At 39.4% G+C, this 24,719-nt stretch overlaps 1 protein-coding gene across 1 annotated transcript in view; it reads left to right on the top strand.

The window, feature by feature from the left end:
* The first annotated feature begins 1,971 nt into the window (after positions 1 to 1,971).
* The window catches only part of DDX10 (DEAD-box helicase 10), a 251,676-nt gene continuing 228,928 nt past the window's right edge, over positions 1,972 to 24,719 (top strand). The window contains exons 1-7 of the mRNA XM_069468967.1: positions 1,972 to 2,236; positions 10,098 to 10,158; positions 11,603 to 11,733; positions 12,787 to 12,945; positions 14,018 to 14,138; positions 15,453 to 15,642; positions 23,169 to 23,295. Coding sequence (XP_069325068.1) covers positions 2,051 to 2,236; positions 10,098 to 10,158; positions 11,603 to 11,733; positions 12,787 to 12,945; positions 14,018 to 14,138; positions 15,453 to 15,642; positions 23,169 to 23,295 — 975 coding nt within the window. The 5' untranslated portion in view covers positions 1,972 to 2,050. The remainder of the gene's footprint in view (positions 2,237 to 10,097; positions 10,159 to 11,602; positions 11,734 to 12,786; positions 12,946 to 14,017; positions 14,139 to 15,452; positions 15,643 to 23,168; positions 23,296 to 24,719) is intronic.

Here is a 24,719-nt window from a genome sequence, read left to right as displayed (position 1 = left end):
GGATCTGTGAAGTTTGGATTCATTTGGTCGAGGGGCCGCACTTGAGGATCTCGAGGGCCACATTGTGGCCTTCAGACCTCAGGTTCCCTACCTAGCTCATTATACTACTAAAATCCCTGCCCTGGGAGAGACATATCCATCATTTTTTGATCATGCGATGTATGTACTAACATGATTTCTCACTGTGGCTTGGGTGCCCTGCACTCTGCTCCAAACATGTAATGATGCTCACTCATTTCATGCATTAGTCAGTTCATCCCCAGAAAACCTCCTGACCCTGTTTGTTGGGGAGGGCAGTCCATTCCTCCCATCTCCCAGTTCATACATCCTTCACGATAAATCTCCTTTCTTCCTTTACGATCCTTGTCTCAGTAATTGGCTTTCTGTGGGGTGAGCAACAAAGGGAACCCTCCTTGCGGGTTAGTTAACATATGCATACCTATGTGGTAAATATATATGTGGTAAAGTACACATAGCATAAAATTTACTATTTTAACCATTTTTAAGTATATAATTCAGTGGCATTAAGTACATTCACGCTGTTGTGCAACTAACCTCCAGAACTCTGTTCATCTTGCAAAACTGAAATTCTACACTGATTGAACTGTAACTCCCAATTGCCCGCTATCCCCAGCCACTGCCAACCACCCCTCTATTTTCTCTCTTTATGATTTTGACAACTCTACTTCATAAAAGTACTATTTGTCCTTTTGTGACTGGCTTATGTCACTTAGCATAATGTTCTCCAGGTTTACCAATGTTGTAGTGTGTGTCAGAATTTCCTTCTTTTTTAAGGCTGAATAATATTCCATATTATGTATATACCATGTTTTGTTTATCCAATATTCATCAGTCTACGGACACTGAGGTTGCTTCTGCCTTTTAGCAATTGTGAATAGTGCTGCTATGAACATGGGTATCCAAATGAATATCTCTTTGAGACCTTGCTTTCAATTCTTTTGAGCATGTGCTCAGAAGTCGAATTGCTAGCTCATATGGTAGTTCTATTTTTAATTTTCTGAGGATGTATATGTACTTTTATATAATTTCTCCTTATTGAGCTTTACTCTCCACCTCATCTAGTGTCACTGAATGTGGAAATTCTGCAGTTCACCTCCTACCTCCTTCCCACTTCCTAATCAGCCATCTCCTGTTTGGGGGATGGGCATAGAGTTGGAGGTAGTGATCTGGGCCTGTGGGGTTGGAAAGGGAATTTGAGGGCAACTCTATATGTGAAAATTTTAATCCAGTTCCCCAATTCCCATTGCCAGAACTGAGCTCTCCCACCTTCCCATCCCGTGTGTACCTGCGGAGGCTCTAGGTAAACGTAAAAAAACTCCTAATTAATTAAAAGCCAATTCACTTAAATGGCCAATTTGCAAATAACGTATCATTTTGTCTTCATAACAGCATTTTAAGGCAAGTTCAATTAGACTCTCCCTCAGGTCCCTTAATGCTGCAGCTAGAGTCTGAGGGATCCAGACGAAAAGGAAAGCTCAGAGGGGCATAAGAATATATTCATTTTAATTCCTAGGGAGGTACACTGCAGAGGACGGAAATAAGAAGTCATTAACTAGCTGTTCGATTTGGGGCAAATCTTTCGGCTCCCTGGGCCGAAATGCGCAAAACGAGAATCATAGATTGTAATGTTTGTACGCGCGCTCTCGCCAACGATTTGCAAGGTTGAACCCAGGGCCAATGTGTAACAGCCCTTAAACGTACAGCGTAAGACGTCACCATAGTAACAGCAATCAGTGCGCATGCGTCCTTTTAAAGAGCCGGCGTGCTCCGAAGGGCGCTCAGCACGCCCTCTTCCTCAGCCCGCCCCGCCCCCGTTTTCCGACACTGCTCCTCCCTGCGGAAGCCAAATCTCCAATCACCGCTCGCTTTTTCCCTGTCGTCATTGGCTCGTGCCCCGGTTTCAAAAGCTTGGGGGTGGGCTCCGGAATTCGCGCATGCGCTTCAGTGCCTTTTCCCCCACGCTGGTTCCGCGAGCCTGGTCTTCGGCGTCTTGTGTTTGATTACGATCTGGAGTGTGGCTGCCGCCAGCATGGGCAAAACTGTTGACTCTCGGGGTTCGGGAGCCCGACCCGACCCAGTGCGGAGCTTCGATCGCTGGAAGAAAAAACACAGGCACAGGCAAAGCCAAAAGAAGCAGTTGAGGAAGCAACTGAAGAAACCCGAGTGGCAAGTGGAGCGCGAGGGTATCAGCCGCCTCATGCAGAACTATGAGAAGGTGAGGCGCTGGGGATGGGGCGCGGGTTGGGTCAACAGCAGGGCAGCGGGTCACTGCGGTGGTGGGTTTCAGAAGGGAGGGGGCGGACCTATCACTGGGGAGCGTGCCATTAGTTCACCGGGCTGGAGAAGGGAGTGGGGTGGGAGATGTCACCGACTGCCACAACCTAAGTCTCTGCACCGTCCTGGCCACTCTTCTGCTCACCCTACTGTTCTGGAAAAAATCATAGAAATGCAGAGGTGTACCTAAGGGTAGGCAGATTGATGCTGTGATAGTTACAGTAATAGTCATCGTTGTAATACCACAATAATGGTAATAACGACACCTACATTTTTCAGCACTCATCATGTGCTTTACATTAATTTGTGCTTTACATTACATTTGACTTGATTTAAGGTATGGATCTTAATAATCCCATTTTAGGGATGAGAAAATTGAGATTCCGAGAGGATGAGAAACTTGTCTGAATCTCTCACACTTGGTAGGTGGTGTGGAATTGGAACCTATACTGATGTCTTTCTTTTTTTTTTTTTTTTTTTTTTGTTTTGTTTTTGTTTTTTGAGACAGAGTCTCACTCTGTTGCCCAGGCTAGAATGAGTGCCGTGGCATCAGCCTAGCTCACAGCAACCTCAAACTCCTGAGCTCAAGCGATCCTCCTGTCTCAGCCTCCCAAGTAGCTGGGACTACAGGCATGCGCCACCATGCCCGGCTAATTTTTTTTCTATATATATTTTTAGCTGTCCATATAATTTCTTTCTATTTTTAGTAGAGGTGGGGTCTCGCTCTTGCTCAGGCTGGTCTCGAACTCCTGAGCTCAAACGATCCGCCCACCTCGGCCTCCCAGAGTGCTAGGATTACAGGCGTGAGCCACCGCGCCCGGCTGATGTCTTTCTAATTCTAAACTCGTTGCTTTTAACCATTAAGCCAGACTGCATCCCTCAACACCATCATCCATCCTATTTCCTGTAACCATGTCATTTTCTCCACATGCTTCATGTCCCCATGAAGAATTGGTGGAGAAAAGCTAGACTGCTGGTTTATTTTTGTCCTCTATCATCCCCACATTGTAGCTGATGTTCCCAGATGTATTCTTGTAGTTATCACTTTGACCTCTGGATCTACCCCCCTCCCCAGGTCTGTCAGTTTCTCTCCTCCTTTCCCATAAATCCCATGTCTTTTGGCCTTCATTCAACCCATTCAGCTTCTCTGCCCCCTTCTAGTGCAGTATACTCAGGGATTTAATGGGTGGAACATTCCTGTGACTAAAGTTGCCATTGTAACAACAAATTACCACAAACTGGGTGGCTTAAAACAATAGAAATTTTTCTCTTATAGTTCTGGAGGCTTGAAATAAGTTTAGGCAAAAATCAAGGTGTCAGCAGGGCCATGCTCCTTTCAGATGCTCTAAGGGAGAATGTTCTTTGCTTCTTCTGGCTTCTCGAGGCTGCTGGCATTCCTTGGTGTGTGGGTGCATAACTCTGATTTCTGCCTCCATAGACATGTTGCCTTCTCCTGTTCTGTGTCAGTTTACCTCTGCCCTTCTTTTAAAGACATTTGCAAATGCATTTAGGGCCCACCCAGATAATTCAGGATAATCTCTGTGGCTCAGAATCTTTAATTACATCTGCAAAGTCACTTTTGCCATATAAGATAAGGTAACAGTCACAGGTTTCAGGGGTTAGGGCATGGACATATTTAGAGACCATTTTTTAGGCTGCTACATCCTAATTCCACCATCTAAGCAGACTGTCAAGCTAGAAACACAGGAACGGTCCTAGATAGTTCTCTCTTACCCACTCTTCCATCCATTTGGTCACACTGGTGATCTTTTCTGCTGCTTAAATTTCTCAAGTGCTTGTCTATCCCTGCTGCTGTGCCTTAGTTCAGGCCCCATCATCTCTTGCCTGGATTATTATAGTACCTATTGCTTACCACAGGGGTCAGCAAACTTTTTCTGTAAATGATCACTGAATGTTTTCAGCTTTGCAGTCATCAGGGTGGAACTACTCAACTGTGCCCTTGTAACACAAAAGCCACTATAGAAATACTGAAATGAATGGGTATTGTGTTCTAGTAAAACTTTAATTAGTGAAGCAGGTGGCTGATGGGATTTGGCCCTTATACTTTTCTAATTTATCCTCTATATTTCTGGTAGAATGATTCTTTCCAAGATGAAAATCCAATCATTTTACTCCTGATTAAGACCCTTCCTTGGCTCCCAGTTACTTTCAGGAAAATTGTCAAACACAGTGGGTCAACATGTTTGTCTACCCTAAGAGTAAGATATTTGTTGTGAAACAGACCTGGTTTAAATCTCACTCAGTTCAGGTATTGACTAGCCAAGTTTCTTAACCTAAGTCTGTTTCCTCATTCAACAAACAGAGATTATTAACCACACATGGTGTTGTAAAGCTCAAATGAAATAATGTATGTAAACCGAGCAGTACATAATTGGCATATATGAAGGAATGACTTGTAGTTTTGTGAATTGGCCATGCTCCTTGTGCTTCTTCTCCTGGTACTTGATGTTTCCACTGCTTGCAGTGAGTGTACCCGTCCTCCTCACCCTAAGGACATGTACAGGTCCTTTAAGATTTAGCTCAAACTTCTCTTCATAATCTCCCCAGGTAGAGTCAGGACTGCTGTTCATCCGTAGCATTTTGTAGATACCTTTATTACAGCATTTATCACCTGGCTGTGATGATTGGCTTCTTTATTTAACTTCTTTGTGAATGCTGCTAGACCATGAACCTCTCAAAGTTAGCACCAGTGATATACTCATCTTGCTCTCCCAGGAGTCTGGTAGTACAGTGCTTGTCCTTGAGTAGGTACTCAGTCAGTGTTTAGATGTTGTTTGCTGTAAGACTAGATCTTTTCCAGATGGCTTTGGTCCAGTTGGTAGCATTGGTTCATTTTTTTTTTTTGGTCTCTTGTTTCAGTTGTAATTACTAATACTTATCAAACTTTTATGCATGTTGATTTGCTATATCTTCACAACAAACAACCCTGTGAAATTGTTCCCACCACACAGGTGAGGAAACTTTAAGGCACAGGAAGGTTAAATAATTTGAGCAAAGTTAACAGCTAGTAAGTGAAAAAGGAGTTCTAACCTACATAGTCTGACACCAGAGCTTCAAGCCACTACACTTTACTGTGCTGCATTTGTTAAACTAACAATTCTTTTTTCCTTAAGAGACAGGGTCTTGCTCTGTCACCCAGGCTGGAGTGCAGTGGCCCTATTGTAGCTCACTGTAACCTTGAATTACTGGGCTCAAACAATACTCCTGCCTCAGCTTCCCGAGTAGCTAGGACTATGGGTACACGCCACCATGCCCAGGTAATTTTTAAATTTTTTTGTGTAGAGATGGGGTCTTGGAATGTTACTCAGGCTGGTCTCCAACTCTAGGTCTCAAGTGATCTTCCTTCCTTGGCCTCCCAAAGTACTGAGATTAACAGGCATGAGCCACCACTCCCAGCCAGTTAAACAAATGTTTAAATCCCAATCTTCTCATTGAGTTGAAGGAGCAGCTTTTATCCCCCTATGCGTTGTTCTGGTTTCTTTCTTTCTTTTCCTTTTTAGAAGTATTTTCTTAAGATTTGGTCAAGAAATAAATGCAGTGTGAAATCAATTGCCAGGGCTAACAATACAAGGATACAATTATTTGAATAGCAGATTTGTTATTCTCCAGGTAACCAAGGTGCAGGCCGTCCCTGTGTGGCTCCTCAGGTGGTAGCGTTTGTGCATGAAACTTTTATTACAGAGCCATGGTACATAGGTGATGTTCAGTAGCCTCACTGGTGAAATATTGAGCAATTTGATTCAGAAACATTTTGAAATAATTGGACAGGCGCTTGTTAAGTCCTGTGTAAATATACATGGGAAAATACATGTCCAGGTCCCTTGGGAACTGTGATGGAGGTGGGGTGGGGTTGATGCATTTTTGGCAAATGTTAATAGTATGTACAAAATGTTGTAGTAGTAAATAGTACATATGTAACATGTAACTCATGCTGTGGAGGTAGAAGATGGTGTAATTAGGAGGAAAAAGGTTGAGTTGTCCTCTACTGAGCTCCTTCTGGCCAGATGATTAGAAAAAAACAGGCTTCCTCTGGGCGTGCTACCCTTTTTCCTGGTGATTGCAGCCTAGGGCTTGGCTTGGGGAGGTGAATGTGGGCTGGATTTCAGATCCCGCACTTCAGCCTTAGAAGATGTCGATGTCTTTGTGTAGTATACAAACTGTCCAGTAGTTTTTGGTAGCCATGAGTGGAGGTAGTTCTTGATTGATGAGTTCACCACATGGAAAAGATTGGCGAGGACATTCTAGATGGAAAGAGCAACATGAAATATGAAAATGCTTGGTGTTCTTCAAGGGAGGAAATACTCCTTGGAGTGCTGCATGTGTTCCTGAGTTAGTATCAGCTGGGGTTGGAGGTAGACTGCGAATGACTTTGGAGGCTGTGGCAGGCAGAATAATGGCTTCCTAAAGATGACTGCAACCTAATCCCTGGAACCTGTGAATATGGTAGATGAAGAGACTAATTAAGGTTGCAAATCAGCTGACCCTAAAGTAGGGTGAGTAGCTTGGCTTATCCAGGTGGGCCCAATGTAGTCACAAGGGTACTTAAATGTGGAAGAGAGGGGCAGAAGAGTCGGTGTCAGAGTGATGTGAGAAAGACTTGATGTCTGTTGTCAGCTTTAAAGATGGAAGTGGGGGCCGGATGCAGTGGCTCACGCCTGTAACTCTTTGGGAGGCCAAGTCAGGAAGGTCGGGAGTTCGAGACCAGCCTGAGCAACATAGTGAGACTCCCGTCTCTACAAAAAAATTAAAAAAAAAAAAATTAGCCAGGTATGATGGCACACACCTCTAGTCCCAGCTCCTCAGGAGACTGAAGCAAGAGGATCACTTGAGCCCAAGAGTTTGAGGTTGCAGTGAGCTATGAAAGGTATGCACTACTGGCCTGGGCAACAGAGCAAGACTCAAAAAAAAAAAAAAAAAAAAAAGTTGGGGGCCCATAACCAAAGAATGTGAGCAGCCTCTAGAAGCTGGAAAAGGCAAGGAAACGGACTCTCCCCTAGAGTCACCAGAAGGAATGCAACTCTGCTGACACCTTGATTTTAGCTAAGTGAAAACCATTTTGGACTTCCAGCTTCCAGAACTGTAAGGTTAATAAATTTGTGTTGGTTTAAGCCACTGTTTTGGTAATTTGTTACAGTAACAGTAGAAAATTTTCACAAAGGGTGTGCTCAAAGACTTTATCTGGAAGCAATGAGACGTCTCTGGGGGCAGTTAGAGACTATATCTAAGCTGTAAAATTTTTGGAGGCTAAGAGACCAGGTAGAAGACTATTGGTAAAGTCTGGGTCTTGGGTCCTCTGAGAAGCAGATGCCAAGATGGGATTGTCTGAATTGGAGCTTCATTTGGGGGGAAATGTCTGTGAGGGGTGAAGGAAAGGGAACAGGAATAGGGAGGGAAAGGAGAGAAGGAGGGAATGAGGAGCAGGTAGGAAGAGTCTCGGGCTGAGGGGGAGTCCTCGTTCCAAAGTTGTCTGTGGGAGGAACCCCAGGCCTGTAGTAGCACTGCCGCTGAGCTCAGCCACTGACTGGGAGTAACCCAGGGGAAACTTGCTTTTTTCATGGTGGATTTGTATGGGTGATCTCTAGCACGGTCCATCACTCATGCTTTTTGCAGCAGGAGGTCTGTGTGGTGTATTTCCAAGGCTATCACTTTGGGTTGGGGCGTGTGTGCGTTGGAGGGGCTGATGCAGAACTGGGGATTGAGGTTTAGTGAGAAATGTTGAGCTGTTTGTTTTAGTTCAGCAACTGTTCTCCCTATTGCTGAATGACTCAAACTCTCTGCACCTGGGATTCATCAGCTGTACTACATAGAAACTCTGCATTCTAATCTCTTTTTTAATCAACATTTGGCCTGGAGTGATTTGAGGCAGGTTGCTTTTCTTCTCTTGATTGCAGTCTATGAATTTTTATACTTTTTTTTCCCCAGGCATTATTCACTTTAGTGAGAAATAGGCATTATCAGAGTTGTAAGAAGTATAAGAGGGTAGTTAAGTGATAACTCACCCTGTTCTCCCTTCTGCCCCTTCTAAGTTTTCCACCACCATTGGGAAGCCTTTAATAAGGACCATCCCTGAAATATCTGTTCTGAGTTCAGAAGAATGATTACAGAGATTTTAGAGGGAGTATGAGGATTGTGGAGACAGAAGTGATTTTTTTTCTTTTTCTAAGAAACGAATGAAGGGAAGAAGGAGTGTTACTTTGTTTGCAGGAACCATAGCTTTCTGCTGTGGCTAAGTATTCCTTGGAATGTAACTGAGAACATTCCAGAGTGAGGTCAGCAAACTTTATGTAAAGGGCCCAACAGTCAATATTAGGCTTTATAGGCCATGCAGTCTCTGTCACAACTGCGTACACAATATGTAAATGAATGGTTGTAGCTATGCTGTAGTAAAACTTTTCAAAAACAGGCAGCGAATTGGATTTCGCCTGGAGGCTGCAGTTTGCTGACCTCTGTTCTAGAGCATTGGCAAAATCAAAATTTCCTTTTCTTTCTTTGGCCTCTTTTTAAGACTATGGCATATAGTTGGGTATTGAAGAGCGTATTGCTGGTCTACTGTGGGCACTCCATTCCCTGTGAAAATAGCTTTTTAGCTGACAATACCACAAGTGCAAGAGTGGACCACACCTAACTTTAACTTTAACGTCCTGTTTGGAAGGTTATCTTCTATGTGAGGTTCCTTGCTGGGACAGGATGTTATTTGAATAAACCATTCTTCTGATGCTAGTACACTGATTCTGCCTCCTCTCCAATGATACCTGTAATGATTCACAGGGATTAAGATAATGTTTTAATATGTGAGCTCTCCGTATTTGAGGACAGAGAGTAACCCTGCCTGGGCTACTTTAAGAATCCTGGGACAGATGATATGTAGATTGTAAAATGAAATACAACTGTCGTCTCTTTACTGCCTAGAGTGTAATTTAAATAAATGAACCTTACAAATGCAGCTTTTCCCTTTTGTGAATCATGAATAATTTGGCAGGATGTTCCCAGATCTGAGCAGAATTTTTCCTGCTTTCAGCATCTGTAATAAAATAATTCCCCTGAGCAGCTGAAGTGAAATTTGGAAAATTGGGTTTATGCTAATAAAGAACATCTGTAATGAACATTTGAATAATGTAAAGTTAAACAGCAAAATGTTACTTATTATGGCTTCAAAGCATGATAGACATTTCCCCCTGATTATTTTTGAAATAATGCCCTTCTTTATACCCCCAAATGAATAGTTCTCAGGTTAGATTTCATAGGCCACTGATTTATGGTTAAATCTTTGAAAGGTTTGTGTTAACATGATACATTTCTCCAACTAGTTTCAATTTTTTCTGCAAGTTGTGTATATAGAACTATTGTCATCGTGGTCTGTGTTTTATAGTCATTTTGTCCCTTTTTTCTTAAACTGATATCACTTGAAGGATGATTGAGAGTAAATTTTCTTCCTAAAATTGATGTGGTTGGCCATGACTGTGTCAACATTTTGGAGATAAAGAATGTTCAAGGTGGTAATGTGTGTCTTGTGTGTGTGTTGAGTGAATTTTTCTTATCATCTGAAGTGGTTACAAATTTATATTTGATTTAGGACAGCTTTTTCAAGGCATATTTCTTTTCAGAAGGAACGATAGCTTTTAATTAGAAGTGATAATTGAATTTAATCCCACAGCATGAAGGATGAGCTAGGCAATATGGTATAGAGAAAACATGGTTTTATTGTGAAACAAAGGAATTATCCAATCCAGTAGGTTATTGTGTCATATCTCACAGTGTTCCCTTTTTTCCTTCTTTTCCAGATAAATGTGAATGAAATTACAAGATTTTCAGATTTCCCCTTGTCCAAAAAAACATTGAAAGGTAGGTATGTGGTAATCTTGGGACATGTTATTGGATTTCTTGGCACTTTTGATAAATGGGAGAAGATTTAAAGTTTAACCTGAAAAATCTAATTTGGATAAATTTTGATATCATGGGACCAACAAAAATAAGTAATATTTGCATCTAACAATTTGTCATTCTCATTCTATCTGGAGGGGCTAAAGAACATTAGTTAAAAAAACACAAGATTTGAGGAGCCACTGAATAATTAAAATGAAATCTAACTGTGTTAGTTAAAATAAGGGAGCAAACAAAAGTATATTTTTGCTTATATTTGTTTGGTAGGGCTGCCATAACAAAATACTAGACTGCGTGGCTTAAACAAAAGAAACTTATTCTCTTACAGTTCTGGAGGCTAGAAGTCCCTGATCAAGGGGCTGGCCGGGTTGGTTTTCTCTTGGGGCCATGAGAGAAGCTTCCAGGCCTCTCTCCTTGGCTTGTGGATGGCCACCCTCTTGCTGCCCTTTTTTTTTTTTTTTTGATAAATATAAATTGTATATATTTATGGTATGACATGCTTTGAAATATGTATACATCGTGGAACAGCTAAATTAAGCTAATTAACATGGAACATAATTAACATGTATACGGTGCATTACGTCATACTTTTTTGTGGTAAGAACACTTAAAATCAACTCTTAGTAATTTTCAAGTATACAGTATATTGTAATTAACTATAGTCACCATGATATACAACATATTTCCTGAATTTATTCCTCCTAACTGATATTTTCTATCCTTTGACGAACATCTTCCCAATCTCCCCTCCCTCCCAGCCTCTGGTAACCACCGTTCTATCCCTGCTTCTATGAATTCCCATTTTTTAGATTCTACATAGAAGTGAGATCATGTGGTTATTTGTTCTGCTGTTCCTGGCTTATTTCACTTAACACCATGTCCTCCAGGTTCATTCATGTTGTTGCAAATGACAGGATTTCCTTTTGAAAGACTGAATAATCCGTTGTGTGTATATACCACATTTTCTTTATTCATCCATTGATGGATAGTTAGGTTGATGTCATATGTTGCCTATTGTGAATAATACTGCAATGAACATGAAGTGCAGATAGCTCTTCAACATGCTAATTTCATATCCTTTGGATGTATCCCCTGGAGTGGGATTGCTGGATCATATAGTAACTTGCTGCCTCTTCACACGTTAGTTCCTCTGTGTATGTGTACCCTTGGTGTGTCTTTGTTCAAGTTCTTTCTTACAAAGACACCAGTTGTGAAGGATTGAGCCCACCCTAAGGGACTCCCTTTAACTTAATCACCTCTTTCAAAGGCCTTGTCTCCAAATATAGTCTGAGGTACTGGGGGTTAGGACTTCAACATAGGAATTTTGGCGAGGACACAACTCAGCCTGAAACACCATCCTGCAGGGATTTTCTAAAGTATCATTCTCCCCTCCACTTTGTGTCAGGTTTGCAAGAAGCCCAGTACCGTTTGGTAACTGAGATACAGAAGCAGACCATTGGATTGGCTTTGCAGGGTAAAGATGTACTTGGAGCTGCCAAAACTGGATCTGGCAAGACTTTGGCTTTCCTTGTTCCAGTAAGTATATTATTTATATTGGTTCAGATTCTCTATTATAATTTTATAACATCCCATGCCTAGATGCAAATAATAAATTATAAAAAGAGTTGTTTTCATGTTAGATTTTCCTGGATAGAATGCAAGCTTTATTACACAGGAACCACATCTGTCTCATTTTGTACCATATTCCCCAGGTCCTAACACAGTGCTTTGCATGTGGCAGGCACTCAGTAACTTATTGAATGAATAATTGTGCCTTGACAAGTCATTACAACCTGATGGAAGTGGGATTCTCTAGTGTGGTAGGTCAGAATGGTTCTTCCCTGTAGTAGGGGTGGTGGGAAGATGTTTCTGCTCTCACCTTTGTGAGCTTACCAGTGCCATTTATATAATACTTGCTACCTGTTTAGTATAAACCTGAAATATGCTCAGTTTAAGGAGCTTTGGGCATTTGTTGAATTTTCTGGGACATTGATACCTGTCTTTTACAGTAGTAAAACAGTAGAGCTTCTTAGAGGTTCACTAACATCTCAGTTATGCAGTTGATCTCTTAATTTTTCATTCCTACAAAATAATTGTCTCAGAAAAATCTCATTTTAGTTTTTGTTCCAAATATTGCAGAATTACTTTTCTCTTAAATCCTAGTGCTTTTTTCCTTTTTTTTTTTTTTAAAGCAATGTCTCTTTACAACTAGAGAATTCAGTCACTATAAAAGTATAGCAGCTATATAGATGAAACTTTATTTTAATGTAGCTATTCAGGAAATGATAAATATTTTTCTGTTTTAATCTGTGGGCTGTACATACCTTTCACTGATAGCCAGTCTTCTGATTGCATGGCTCTGGCAGCAGCTGAACTATCATGGGGCTGCTTTTTCCTTCCCTCTGAGTTGGGGGTAGATGATTCTGATGGATAGAAGAAAAACAAAATCTCTTCTTTTGGATTGGATAAAACTTGACTGGTTTGCCTTCTGCTTGGAAAGTTCCTTTGATTTCGAGGGGCAAGCTTTAGATGCAGGTCAAAAAGCTGACTTCTCTAAGGACTTAACATGACTTTGCTGTTTTCTTTGAGGTGTTGGAAGCCTTATATCGTCTGCAGTGGACCTCAACAGATGGCCTGGGAGTTCTGATAATATCACCTACGAGAGAACTAGCCTATCAGACCTTTGAAGTTCTCCGAAAAGTAGGAAAAAATCATGACTTTTCAGCTGCTCTCATCATTGGTGGAAAGGTGTGCTCTTTTGTCCTTCCTCCTTCCTTAACCTGTGTTGGAGTACTATGGCAGTTGACGAGGAAGGAATGGTGACTTCATTTAAACAGACTGACCTCCTAGACAGAGCCTCATGGAGTGGTAGCACCTTGCTGTGGTCACTGTCACCTAGAGTCTGATTGTCAATTTTGTTGGACCAGGAAGTCTGTTTTTGTCAGGGTATCTGAATTGATTAGGCTCTCAGACAGATTTGCTCTAATTATCCTGTAAACCTATTCATTAATACTCATTGGGAAATACAACATTTCAGTATGAGAACTAGTACCTTCTAGTAAGGTTTCTAAGAGGTTGAATAATCCAGAACATTGCTATGTCAGCAGTGGAAGAGAGGAAGGTAGATTGTTTTGAGGAATTTTTATTTTAGGTCATAAGACCTGCTGTTCAACTTTTGTTCTACTTATAGTGTAGTACATCTGGAATGCCTGTGTCTGCTAGAGCCTTCTCTATACTGTGAGGAGAAATACTTCTTGAATTTCTAAGCAAACATACACAAAAGAAAGAATAGTATCACAAACCTCATGTACCTGTCACCCAGTTTAACGGTTAACAACATTCTACAGTTCTTAAGGAGAGTAGCTCTAAAATGTAGAGAGCTTAGCTCTTTTTTTCAGTCCACAGAGTGCAGTGAGTGGTGTCAAAGTCTGTTCAATGCCCCTGGATCCTGACTTAAAGAATGGGAGTAATTCCAGTTTTTAAGTCAGTTCTGGCATACCCAATAGGAAATCATGACTTGGAGCATTCATGTGATTATTTTTTCTTGGCCTCAAAATCCTGGATATGATTAAGAATATAGGAGAACTCTGAGCTCTTTGTCTTCACTTAAAGAATTTATTTATAACATTTGGGTAACAGAAATTCCTGTTATTTATAACAGGAATTTGGATATGCTGCAGATATTGAAGGGAGAAGTTATGTCTATTTCCAGGAGTATCTAAACTGCTATGATATGCCACATGCAAATAGTTTTTATAGTTTTGGTACACAGGCTGCTCAGAATGATATGTCTGTAATTAAAAGAAACAACTGTTTTCAGGATCTGAAACATGAGGCCGAGAGGATCAACAACATAAATATACTTGTGTGCACACCAGGTCGGCTTCTTCAACACATGGATGAAACAATATCTTTTCATGCTACTAATCTCCAAATGTTAGGTGAGTCTAATGAATTTCTAATGAAAAAAGTTCAGACTTAGGAGAGAGCCCTCATAAATTTTAATGATAGAAATTTTGGCCGGGCGCGGTGGCTCACGCCTGTAATCCTAGCTCTCTGGGAGGCCGAGGTGGGCGGATCGTTTGAGCTCAGGAGTTCGAGACCAGCCTGAGCAAGAGCGAGACCCCATCTCTACTAAAAAAAAATAGAAAGAAATTATATGGACAGCTAAAAATATATATAGAAAAAATTAGCCGGGCATGGTGGCGCATGCCTGTAGTCCCAGCTACTCGGGAGGCTGAGACAGGAGGATCGCTTGAGCCCAGAAGTTTGAGGTTGCTGTGAGCTAGGCTGACGCCACGGCACTCACTCTAGCCTGGGCAACAGAGTGAGACTCTGTCTCAAAAAAAAAAAAAAAAAAAAAAAGAAGAAATTTTATGTTGGATAAATGTTATGATTTAAAACTGAGAAGTAATTTGAAATTTTTTGGCCATTTGGGCTCTAAACCTGGAGAATACAACTGGCCTGTCTTTTTTTTAATCAAAGGAACATATGTACTCATATATATGAAATTAGGCACTTTAGTATTAGGCAGGGACAAGACTTTTTTTTTCTTTTTTTTTTTGAGACAAGGTCTTTCTCTATCTCTGGGGCTTGAGGCTAGAGTGCAGTGGTGTGATCGTAGCCCACTGCAACCTCAAACTCCTGGGCTCAAGTGTTCCTCCTGCCTCAGATTCCCAAAGTAGCTGGGACTACAGGTGTGTGCCACCGCACCCCTATAATTTTCCTATTTTTTGTAGAGACAAAGATCTTGCTTTTCTTCAGGCTGGTCTTGAACTCCTGGCCTTAAGCATTCTTCCCACCTCAGCCTCCCAAAGTATTAGGATTACAGGTGTGAGCCACCCTGTCTGCCCCATTGCAGAGACTTCTCTAAGTAAGTAATGCCCACTTCTGATAACTTTGAAAGGTCAAATTGACATCTTTTCAATGAACGTTATCTTTTTTGGCTTGGTGATACTATCTAATATGTATTTTTAAATCAACTGTATTTTTGGGTATTTTTGATTTATAGAAAAATTACAGTGATAGAGTTTCTGTATATCCTTCACCCAGTTTCCCCAATGTTAATGTCTTACATAGCTATGGTACCTTTATCAAAGCTAAGATTAACGTTGGTACATTGTATAAATTCCGGGCTTCATTCCGGTTTTACCAGTTTTTCCACTATTGTCTTTTTTCTGTCTTAGGATCCAATCCAGGATACCACACTGCATTTAGTCTAATGTACAGTAGTTCATTGCATTTTCCTTTTTTAGTTCTTGATGAAGCAGATAGAATCTTGGATATGGGCTTTGCTGATACCATGAATGCGATTATTGAAAATCTCCCCAAGAAACGTCAGACTTTACTATTTTCAGCAACACAAACCAAATCTGTAAAGGACCTTGCACGCTTGAGTTTGAAAGACCCTGAATATGTCTGGGTCCATGAAAGAGCAAAATATAGGTATGTACTCTTTTATTCAGTATTCTTTTTTTTTTAGTTTAAGGATTTGATATTTTACATTTATATTTTCTGAGAAATATGAATCTTTGTGTTACTGGATGTGCAAAGCATAGTAAACATAGCAGTTAAAATTACTCAAATTCTGGATATACTTTTAAATGTCAGAATAATGCAGCATTTCCCAAAATGTGGTGTGGGGGACAAATATTTTTCCATAAGATGTTAACCGATATTTTACCATTCACCAACTACCTTTCCGTAATGAGGGGAGAAGGGATGAGATAAACACCAAATGTTGAGTCAGAGTGAAACAGTTTACTTTTATTTCTCAGAGCCTTTAATGTTTTCATGGACATTGTGATTGTCCAAAGCAGTGGAAGGTGGAATATAGCTTGGTACATTTACCAAAATTATCTGGGTACAGAATCATTCTCTTTAGTAGGATTATGCAGTACTGATGTGCTCTGGAACACATTTTTATCAAATGCATTAATATTTAGCAACATAATTTTCTGTTTAAAATTCTGGTAAGTCTTATTTGTCTTGGTTTCACTTAAAACTGGAGAGTAGAGTGTGTGTTAAAGGTGTATGTTTGTGATATGCAAATAGTTGGGGAAATATGTTTTAAATTGTGTTTTGGTCTGGCTATTGGAAGTATATCTATTTGGTATGAATCCCTGCAGACTTCCTAGAGAAGTGTCTTCCAGTGAATATAAGTTGGATTCTGTGTTGAAGATATCAATACAAATTCAATTCTACTGTTATTTATATCTTAAGACTTTCATTTCTTCTTGCTATGAAATGCTAGTCTAAATAGATTTGGAAAATGAATTGTCATGACAATGGAAAATCCTTAAATAGAGAAAATATGGGTATTGAGGCCCACCTTGACCTTGTTCAAAAGCTATCTAGGATTAAAAACCCTGAGGAGGGGAAGAGAGGCCAGACTCTGCTTCTAGGTGATCCTCATGGGTAAACTTTGGAGATACTGAGTATTGGTAACTTTGGCTATCAAGAACTTGGGACTGGAATAGCAAGAGATACTTTGAGGTATAGTTTTTTTCCTTGGCTTACTATAGAGTAGACATTGGTCTGTTAAAAGTTGTGTTGAGATAGCTATTGAAACTTTTGATAATGTAAAGACTGTCCAGGTTTTTTGGTTTTCTTTTTTTCCTTTTTGCTGTTTGCCTCGTGTGTATTTTCAAAATTCATTAGACTTAAACTTTTTAATTATTAGATGGTCTGTAAGACCCTTCATAACTTATGTAAAGTAATTATGCATATTTTCACTATCTCCAATTTTTGTAGATAAGAGTTGGTTATTTGTAGATCATAAAGTTTTAGAAAAGACTGAATGCAAAAACTTTGATATGTCACAAATGATTTTTGAAAACCAGTTACATCACTTGCAAAAACGTGGCTTTCAGAAAATTTTAGGCAGACATGTAGTGACATAATTTACAAAACTTTAGATTATATGATGATGGCTGGAGTACTCTAATTCCAAATTCACAGGAAACATTATAAAAAAGCAAAGGCTCCTAGGAATTTTGTCTAACGTCAAGTTGCTAAAGGGGAAAAGGCAATATTATCAGTGTGGTTAATACACCAAGAGACATTATAATCAAGAATATTTTAAGGTGTTAGAGAATACTCTCAAATTGTGAAGGACTTGGAAATAAAAGTTTAGATCTTTCTGAAGTTGTAAGTCAGAGAGTACTTAGAGAAAGTATGCCAGTGTTTTCTTTATGTTGCTATATGTAAACAACTGGTACTTCTAATTTTATTTCTGAAAAAAATGTGCTTTTGGGCTATAGTGACTTTGCTGTTTTCCAAGGACTATAAGTTGAAATCTGTGGTGAATTATAAAAAATTTTAAATCTGAAATATTATGAGCTTATATTATTAGGTACACACAAATATAGTGTTACATCTATTAATTTGAAACATTAATACTTATAAAATGTTTTCTTTACAAATACTTTTTGCCTGTAAGTCTACTTTGATATTAGTCTCTGTATAGCAACTTTATTTTGGTTAGTGTTTGCACAGTGAATTTTTTCCCATCGTTTTACTTTCCTTCCTTCCTTCCTTCCTTCTTCCTTTCTTTCTTTCTTTCTTTTTTTTTGAGACAGTCTCACTCTGTTGCCCGGGCTAGAGTGCCATGGAGTCAGGCTGGCTCATAGCAACCTCAAACTCCTGGGCTCAAGCAATCCTTCTGCCTCAGCCTCCCGAGTAGCTGGGACTACAGCCATGCGCCATCATGCCCGGCTAATTTTTTTCTATATATTTTTAGTTGTCCAGATAATTTCTTTCTATTTTTTTAGTAGAGACGGGGGTCTCGCTCTTGATCAGGCTGGTCTCGAACTCCTGAGCTCAAACAATCCTCCGCCTTGGCCTCCCAGAGTGCTAGGATTACAGGCGTGAGCCACTGCGCCCGGCCCATTTTACTTTGTATGTTGTTTTTTATCCTATGTTTTTAGATTTGTCTTTGTGAGTAGCATATTGTTTTTATCTGGTATGATAATTGCTTTTGACAGTTAATTTACCTATTATTACTTAGGTCCCTTTACTTCTTCCTAGCTTGTTCTTCATTATCAAGTATTTTAATTCCACCCATATTTTAAGCCCCTTAAGTCACTTACTGTCTGAAACATCAATATTTAGACTTATCCAAATATTATTCTTACATTGTCATGCTTACATCTAAGAATGTTTCTTTTGCTTAAAAATTTCTTTAGTGCATGTTTGTTAGTAAAACATTCTGTTTTGACTTTTTGACTTTTCTTTCATTTTTTTTTTTTTTTTGAAGGCTATCTTGGCAGTTTTTTCTTTTCAGAGACATCTGTTGTACCCCAGGTTCTGTTATTTCTTTTAAAGTCATCTGAAAGTGCTCTTGTTCCTTTGACCTTTGAAAATATATTTTTTTTTTTCCCTTGGCAGGCGCAAATGTCCTAAGTTCCGGTTAATCTGTTCTAGTCTGGCGATTAGACTTTGGGGCTATACTGTTTCTGATTTGCCCCTAGATTTGGGGTATAGCCCTGACGCATAGGGCATAGTCCTTCTCAGGGTCTCCAGTGAAAGACTGAGATACCTACCAGAGCCCTTCTACTATGCCAGGCTCTGAACCTCATACCATTGTGAGACTGCCAGAATCTCTGCTTAGTTCTGTACCTTCCCAGTTGTTGCTTTTTATTTGTTTCTCCTCGTTTTGCCTTGTATGTGCTCAGTCTAGGAGTTGGCATACTCCTTAAGGGTAAATTGTATGAAAAATTTTAAGATTCAGTTTTTCTTGGCTCTGGGATCTGGGAATGACATGTTTAGCCTTAAGGCTACCACTTTTTTTCCTCTCCTGTCTTGCAATAAGGAGATGATTTGGGGTGGGAGAAAGTGAGGTTAATATAGAGGTTGCCTTAGGGCATTTCCATTTTCTCCTTTAGCACTTGCAGTCCAGGCTGCCATGGCTGCTCTCTGATGTCTTTAATATTGTGGTTTTTAAAATTTATCCCAACTTTTATGGTTGACGTTCTAGGTTAAAGGGTTAATTTGATATGAGCAGCTTCTTTATGGCAGGACCACTAGCTTTTTAACCTTTTCATTTTGGGAGCTGATGGAAATTATTGCTGGGCTCCATTGTTTCGTTAGGACTTAAAAATTATATATTAATTCTATCATTTTTTCACTAGCTTAGATTCTTTCATATTAAACAGCTTTCCTGTATGAACTGTGTGATTATCTGAGATACTGTTCTTCTGGAAAGCCAGAATACAAGAATCAATAATGCTTTACTCTTTTTATCGGCTTTAAGACTGAGTTGGTTCCCTAGCATTTTCCAAAGGTGAGCAGTGTTTGTGGGTTATTTAAAAAATGTTTTTGGGGTTATCAAAATAAACTCAGATTTGATGATAATTAATGATAAATTAATACTATTTAACTCATAGATTTAAACTTTTTTCTACATCCTTCAATCAGTAGAAATTATATTTAATACTGTCTTGTGTTGCCCCAGACTTATCTAGTAGGAGATGCTTCAAGTTGTTACCTGGATCCTTAAGACACACCTCAGTAGTGTTTGGACTCCTTGCTTTCTGGTGTTCTAGGTTTATCTTACATATTTCCAGCTCTTATAAAATCCTTTTAGCAAGATATAGTATTTAAAGGCCACATGCTAAGAAGTGCTAGTGGGGGTGGTCATCGTGTCAGGCTTTTCAGTGGACAGACTTTCTTTTTTTAGAGAGTTCATAATGATGCTTACAAATTAAATTTAGGATTTGTAAGGATAAGTAAAGTTTTTACTCAGCCTCATTTTTTTCACACATATCTCTTCTCTTAACCCAAACATTTTCATTCCTAAAGACTTTTATTCCATTTATCAGTCAGTACATGTAAAATAGTTTCAGGAAAATACCAATATTGCTAATAATGATTACTTGTAAAAATTTGATTCCTAAAAGAAAAAAAAAATGATTCCTGCATTTCTTTTCCTTAGCTATCCCAGTAAAGATGTAACATTCTTTTGAGATAATTCCTTGGTCATTACGTCATCAACTGGGTACATATTTAGGCTCATTTGTTTTCTTTTGTAAAACTTCATTCTATTTTTCCATAAACTCCTATAGATATGACCTATTTATTTTTTAAAGACTATTATTTTAGAGAAGTTTTAGGTTCACAGCAAAATTGAGAGGAAGGTATAGAGATTTCCCATATACTCCCTGTTCCCACGTAGGCACAGCCTCCCCATTATCAACACCCCCGCTGGAGTAGCACATTTGCTACAATGGATGAACTGACATTGATGCAGCCTTATCACCTGAAGTCCATGGTTTCCATTAGGGTTCACTCTTGGTGGTGTATATCCTATGGGTTTGGATGATTTGTGTCTACTATATGGTATCATACAGTATTTTCACAGCCCTGAAAATACTGTGCTCTACTTCTTCATCCAAATCCATTTTTGTCCGCTAATCTTTTTACTATTTTACTATCTTAATAGTTTTCTTTCCGGAATATCATGTAGTTGGAATCATACAATATATTGCCTTTTTTTTTTTTTTTTTTTTTTTTGTTAGAGTCTTGCTCTGTCTCTCTGGGCAGAGTACAGTGGCATCATCATAACTCACTGCAACCTCAAACTCTTGGGCTCAGGGGATCCTCTTGCTTCTGCCTCCCTAGTACCTGGACTACAGGCACATGCCACCACACTGGGCTAATTTTTATAGTTTTAGTAGAGGCAGGGTCTTGCTCTTGCTCAGGCTGGACTCAAACTCCTGAGCTTGAGCAGTCCTCCTGCCTTGGCCTCCCAGAGTGCTAGGATTATAGGCGTGAGCCACTGCACCCAGCTGGCTTCTTTCGTTTAGTAATATGTATTTAAGGTTCCTTCATGTCTTTTCATGGCTTGATAGCATATTTCTTTAGTGCTCAATAATATTGCATTATCTGGATATACCACAGTTTATTCATTTATCTACTGAAGGACATACTGATTGCTTCCAGGTTTTGGCAATTATGAATAAAGCTGCAGTGAACACCTGTGTACAAGTTTTTGTGTGGATACATTTTTAACTCCTTTGGGTAAATACCAGGGAGCAATTGCTGCACCAGATAGTGAAAATGTTTGGTTTTGTAAGAAACTGCCCAACTGTCTTCCAAAGTGGCTGTACCATTTTGCATTCCTGCCAGCAGTGAACGAGAGTTCTTGTTGCTCTACATCCTCGCCAGCATTTGGTGTTATCATTCTTCCGGATATTGACCATTCTAATAAGTGTGTAGTGGCATCTCATGGTTTTAATTTATAGTTCCCTGATGACCTGTGATGTGGAGCATCTTTCATATGCTAACCTGCGATCTATATGTCCTCTTTGGAGAAGTGTCTGTTAATATTTTTGCCCCTGCCCCAACATCTTTTTTTTTTTTTTTTTTAAATAGAGATGTTCCTATTTTTATTGTTGAATTTGAGATCTTTGTATATTTTGGAGAATAGTCCTTTATCAGATGTCTTTTGCAAATATTTTTTCCCATTCTGTAGCTTGTTCTTTCATTCTCTTGAACACTGTATCACAGATCAGAAATTTTTAATTTTAATGAAGTCCAGCTTATCTATTTTTTTATGGATCATGACTTTGGTGTAACCTGTAACACCAATTAACTTCTGGTTTTTGGTTTGTCTGCTGCCCCCTTTTTTTCCCTCAGTATAAACACACACACACACGCACACACACACACACACACACACGGGGCTGGGCACGGTGGCTCATGCCTGTAATCCTAGCACTCTGGGAGGCTGAGGTGGGAGGATTGCTTGAGGTCAGGAGTTTGAGACCAGCCTGAGCAAGAGTGAGACCTTGTCTCTACTAAAAATAGAAAAATTAGCTTGGCGTAGTGGCGTGTGCTTGTAGTCCCAGCTACTTGGGGGTGCTGAGGCAGGAGGATCGTTTGAGCCCAGGAGTTTGAGGTTGCTGTGAGCTAGCTAGGCTGACACCGCAGCACTCTACTCAGGCCAACAGAGTGAGACTTTGTCTCAAAAAAAAAGGGATGAGCATGTGTATGCATATATAATGTATATCCACACCCTAATAAATGTTACCAAATTGTATGTACTATTCAGTTATATGCCTCTTTCCTTAACAATATAGCCTAGAGATCACTTGATAGCATTGTATGAATAGATTTTTCATTTTATTATGGTTGTATGATGCAGTTGTGTGGATGTATAATCATTCTGGGAATTCCCTATTGGTGGACATTGGGGTTGATTTTCATCTATTTTTGCTTTATAAATAATACCGTATATTTTTTGTGTTTTTTTTAACCAAAGTAGTGTTAATAGAATCCTAAAAATAGATTTATTAAAGATAAAATGCATATATATTTCTCTCCAACATTTTATAATGAAGTTTCAAACATGCAGTAAATTACAAGGCTTTTACCAGTAAACACTTTATACCTACCAAATGGTAGGATCCATTTATTTGCATTTATTCATTCATCTAACTGTATATTATCTTATTTTTGATGTATTTCAAGTAAATTGCTGATATCTGTATACTTCCCCTGAATACTTCAGCACATGTATCACTAATGAATTTAATATTTGTACAGATTTTTTTCTTTTGGTATGAAACTTATATACAATGAAATATGCAAATTTTAAGTATACATTTGAGTTTTGATGAATTTGTATATCTCTGCAACCCAATCCCTAATAAGGTGTAGAACACTATTATCAGTCCAGCAAGTTCTTTCATGCCCCTTCTTAGTTGATCCTTGACCCTGCGTTTTCAGAGATAATCACTGTTTATATGTTATATTCTTTTGACATATAATGTGTAAGATTTCGAATGTATTTTAAAGTCATGCATTGACTTCATTTCCTAAGGATAATAGAGGAAGGTTCTTTTTGATGTATGTATATAGGAAATTTGTTTGAGATGTGCCACTATTAAAACTTTTCCTTTTTTGGTCTGGATTTCAAAGTTGCCAACATGACCTATTTTTAATGTTTCTTCTCTCCTTAATTTCACAAGCACCCCTGCCACTTTGGAACAGAACTACATAGTTTGTGAGCTGCAGCAAAAAGTAAGTGTGCTCTATTCCTTTTTGAGAAGCCATCTGAAGAAGAAGAGTATCGTATTTTTCTCCAGTTGCAAAGAGGTATCGAGTGCTTTGTTTTTTTTTTTTCCTTCCTGAACTTATTCATGTTGAATTGTCCCTTTTGAAATACCAATATCACTTAGACAAATAATTATAAGAAATACAGTGCCAGGTGTGGTGAGGGATCTATAACCCTTATTGTAAAGGAATCAGTGGATAAGAGTTTAGGCTTCATGAGAGTGGAAACTTTTTTTTCTTCATTATTGTGCTAGGTGCTAACAATACTGTGCACATAATAGCCCTGGATAAATATTGGTAGAATGAATAGTCGTTAGCTAGGCTAAACAGAGGTCCTCATAATCTGACACTTATCCTCCATAAATATGGAACTGAATATACGATTTATATCCATGCCTCATATCTTTGTTCATGCTGATCTTTGTTCATGCTAATCTTTGTCTCGAATGCCCTCCCCTCATCCTTTTTCCCTGACTCTGGGGAAATTCTTAATGTTCTTTAAGGCTAAGCTTAAATGTTACACCTGAAAGTCCCTTTCTGACATTTCCTTTTTTAAGTATGAGTTGCTTCCTCCTCTGTCCTTCTGTAGTGGTTTGTTTATATCTTTACTTAGTTAATAAACACTTCTTTAATGCTAGCCCTGTGCCAGGAATGAGGAATTCAGAGATGTACAAGGGAACTTGGTCTCCTCCCTTAAGGAGAAGGGTCCATGGTCTTTGTGTGTGCGTGTGTGCCACTTCTCCAATATATTTCAGATTCCTGATGACATATACGGTATATAGATCAATTCTAGACTTGCAGCTTTTGTGGTAGGTTAGCATGATAAATACACAGGTGAGCTCTCCAGCTGATAGGAAGGTAAGTGGTGATCTGTTTCTGTTGTCTACTAAACCCTATCATTTTACCGCACAATTAATTATTTATTTTTAGAGTTGGAGTCTTGCTTGTCATCCTGGCTGGAATGCAGTGGCGCACTCATAGCTCACTGTAACCTCAAACTCCTGGGCTCAGGCAATCTTCCCACCTAGCCTCCCATGGAAAGAATGACTTCAGTTTTTTTTTTAATTAATTTATTATTTTTTTGAGACAGAGTCTTACTCTGTTGCCTGGGCTAGCATGCCGTGGCATCAGGCTGGCTCACAGCAACCTCAAATGCTTGGGCTCAGGCGATTCTCCTGCCTCAGCCTCCCAAGTAGCTGGGACTACAGGCATGCACCACCATGCCCGGCTAATTTTTTCTATATATTTTTAGCTGTCCAGCTAATTTATATATATTTTTTGTTTGTTTGTTTAGTAGAGACGGAGTCTTGCTCTTGGTCAGGCTGGTCTTGAACTCCTGAGCTCAAACCATCCACCCACCTCGGCCTCCCAGAGTGCTAGGATTATAGGTGTGAGCCACCATGCCCGGCCATGCCTTCAGTTTTTATAGGACCTATTTTAGATTTTCAAAACTTTACATCTCCCAT

Source organism: Eulemur rufifrons, chromosome 6 (assembly GCF_041146395.1).
Source record: "Eulemur rufifrons isolate Redbay chromosome 6, OSU_ERuf_1, whole genome shotgun sequence".
In the NCBI taxonomy this organism is placed as follows: domain Eukaryota; kingdom Metazoa; phylum Chordata; class Mammalia; order Primates; family Lemuridae; genus Eulemur; species Eulemur rufifrons.
This window is presented reverse-complemented; position numbering and strand designations above follow the sequence as displayed.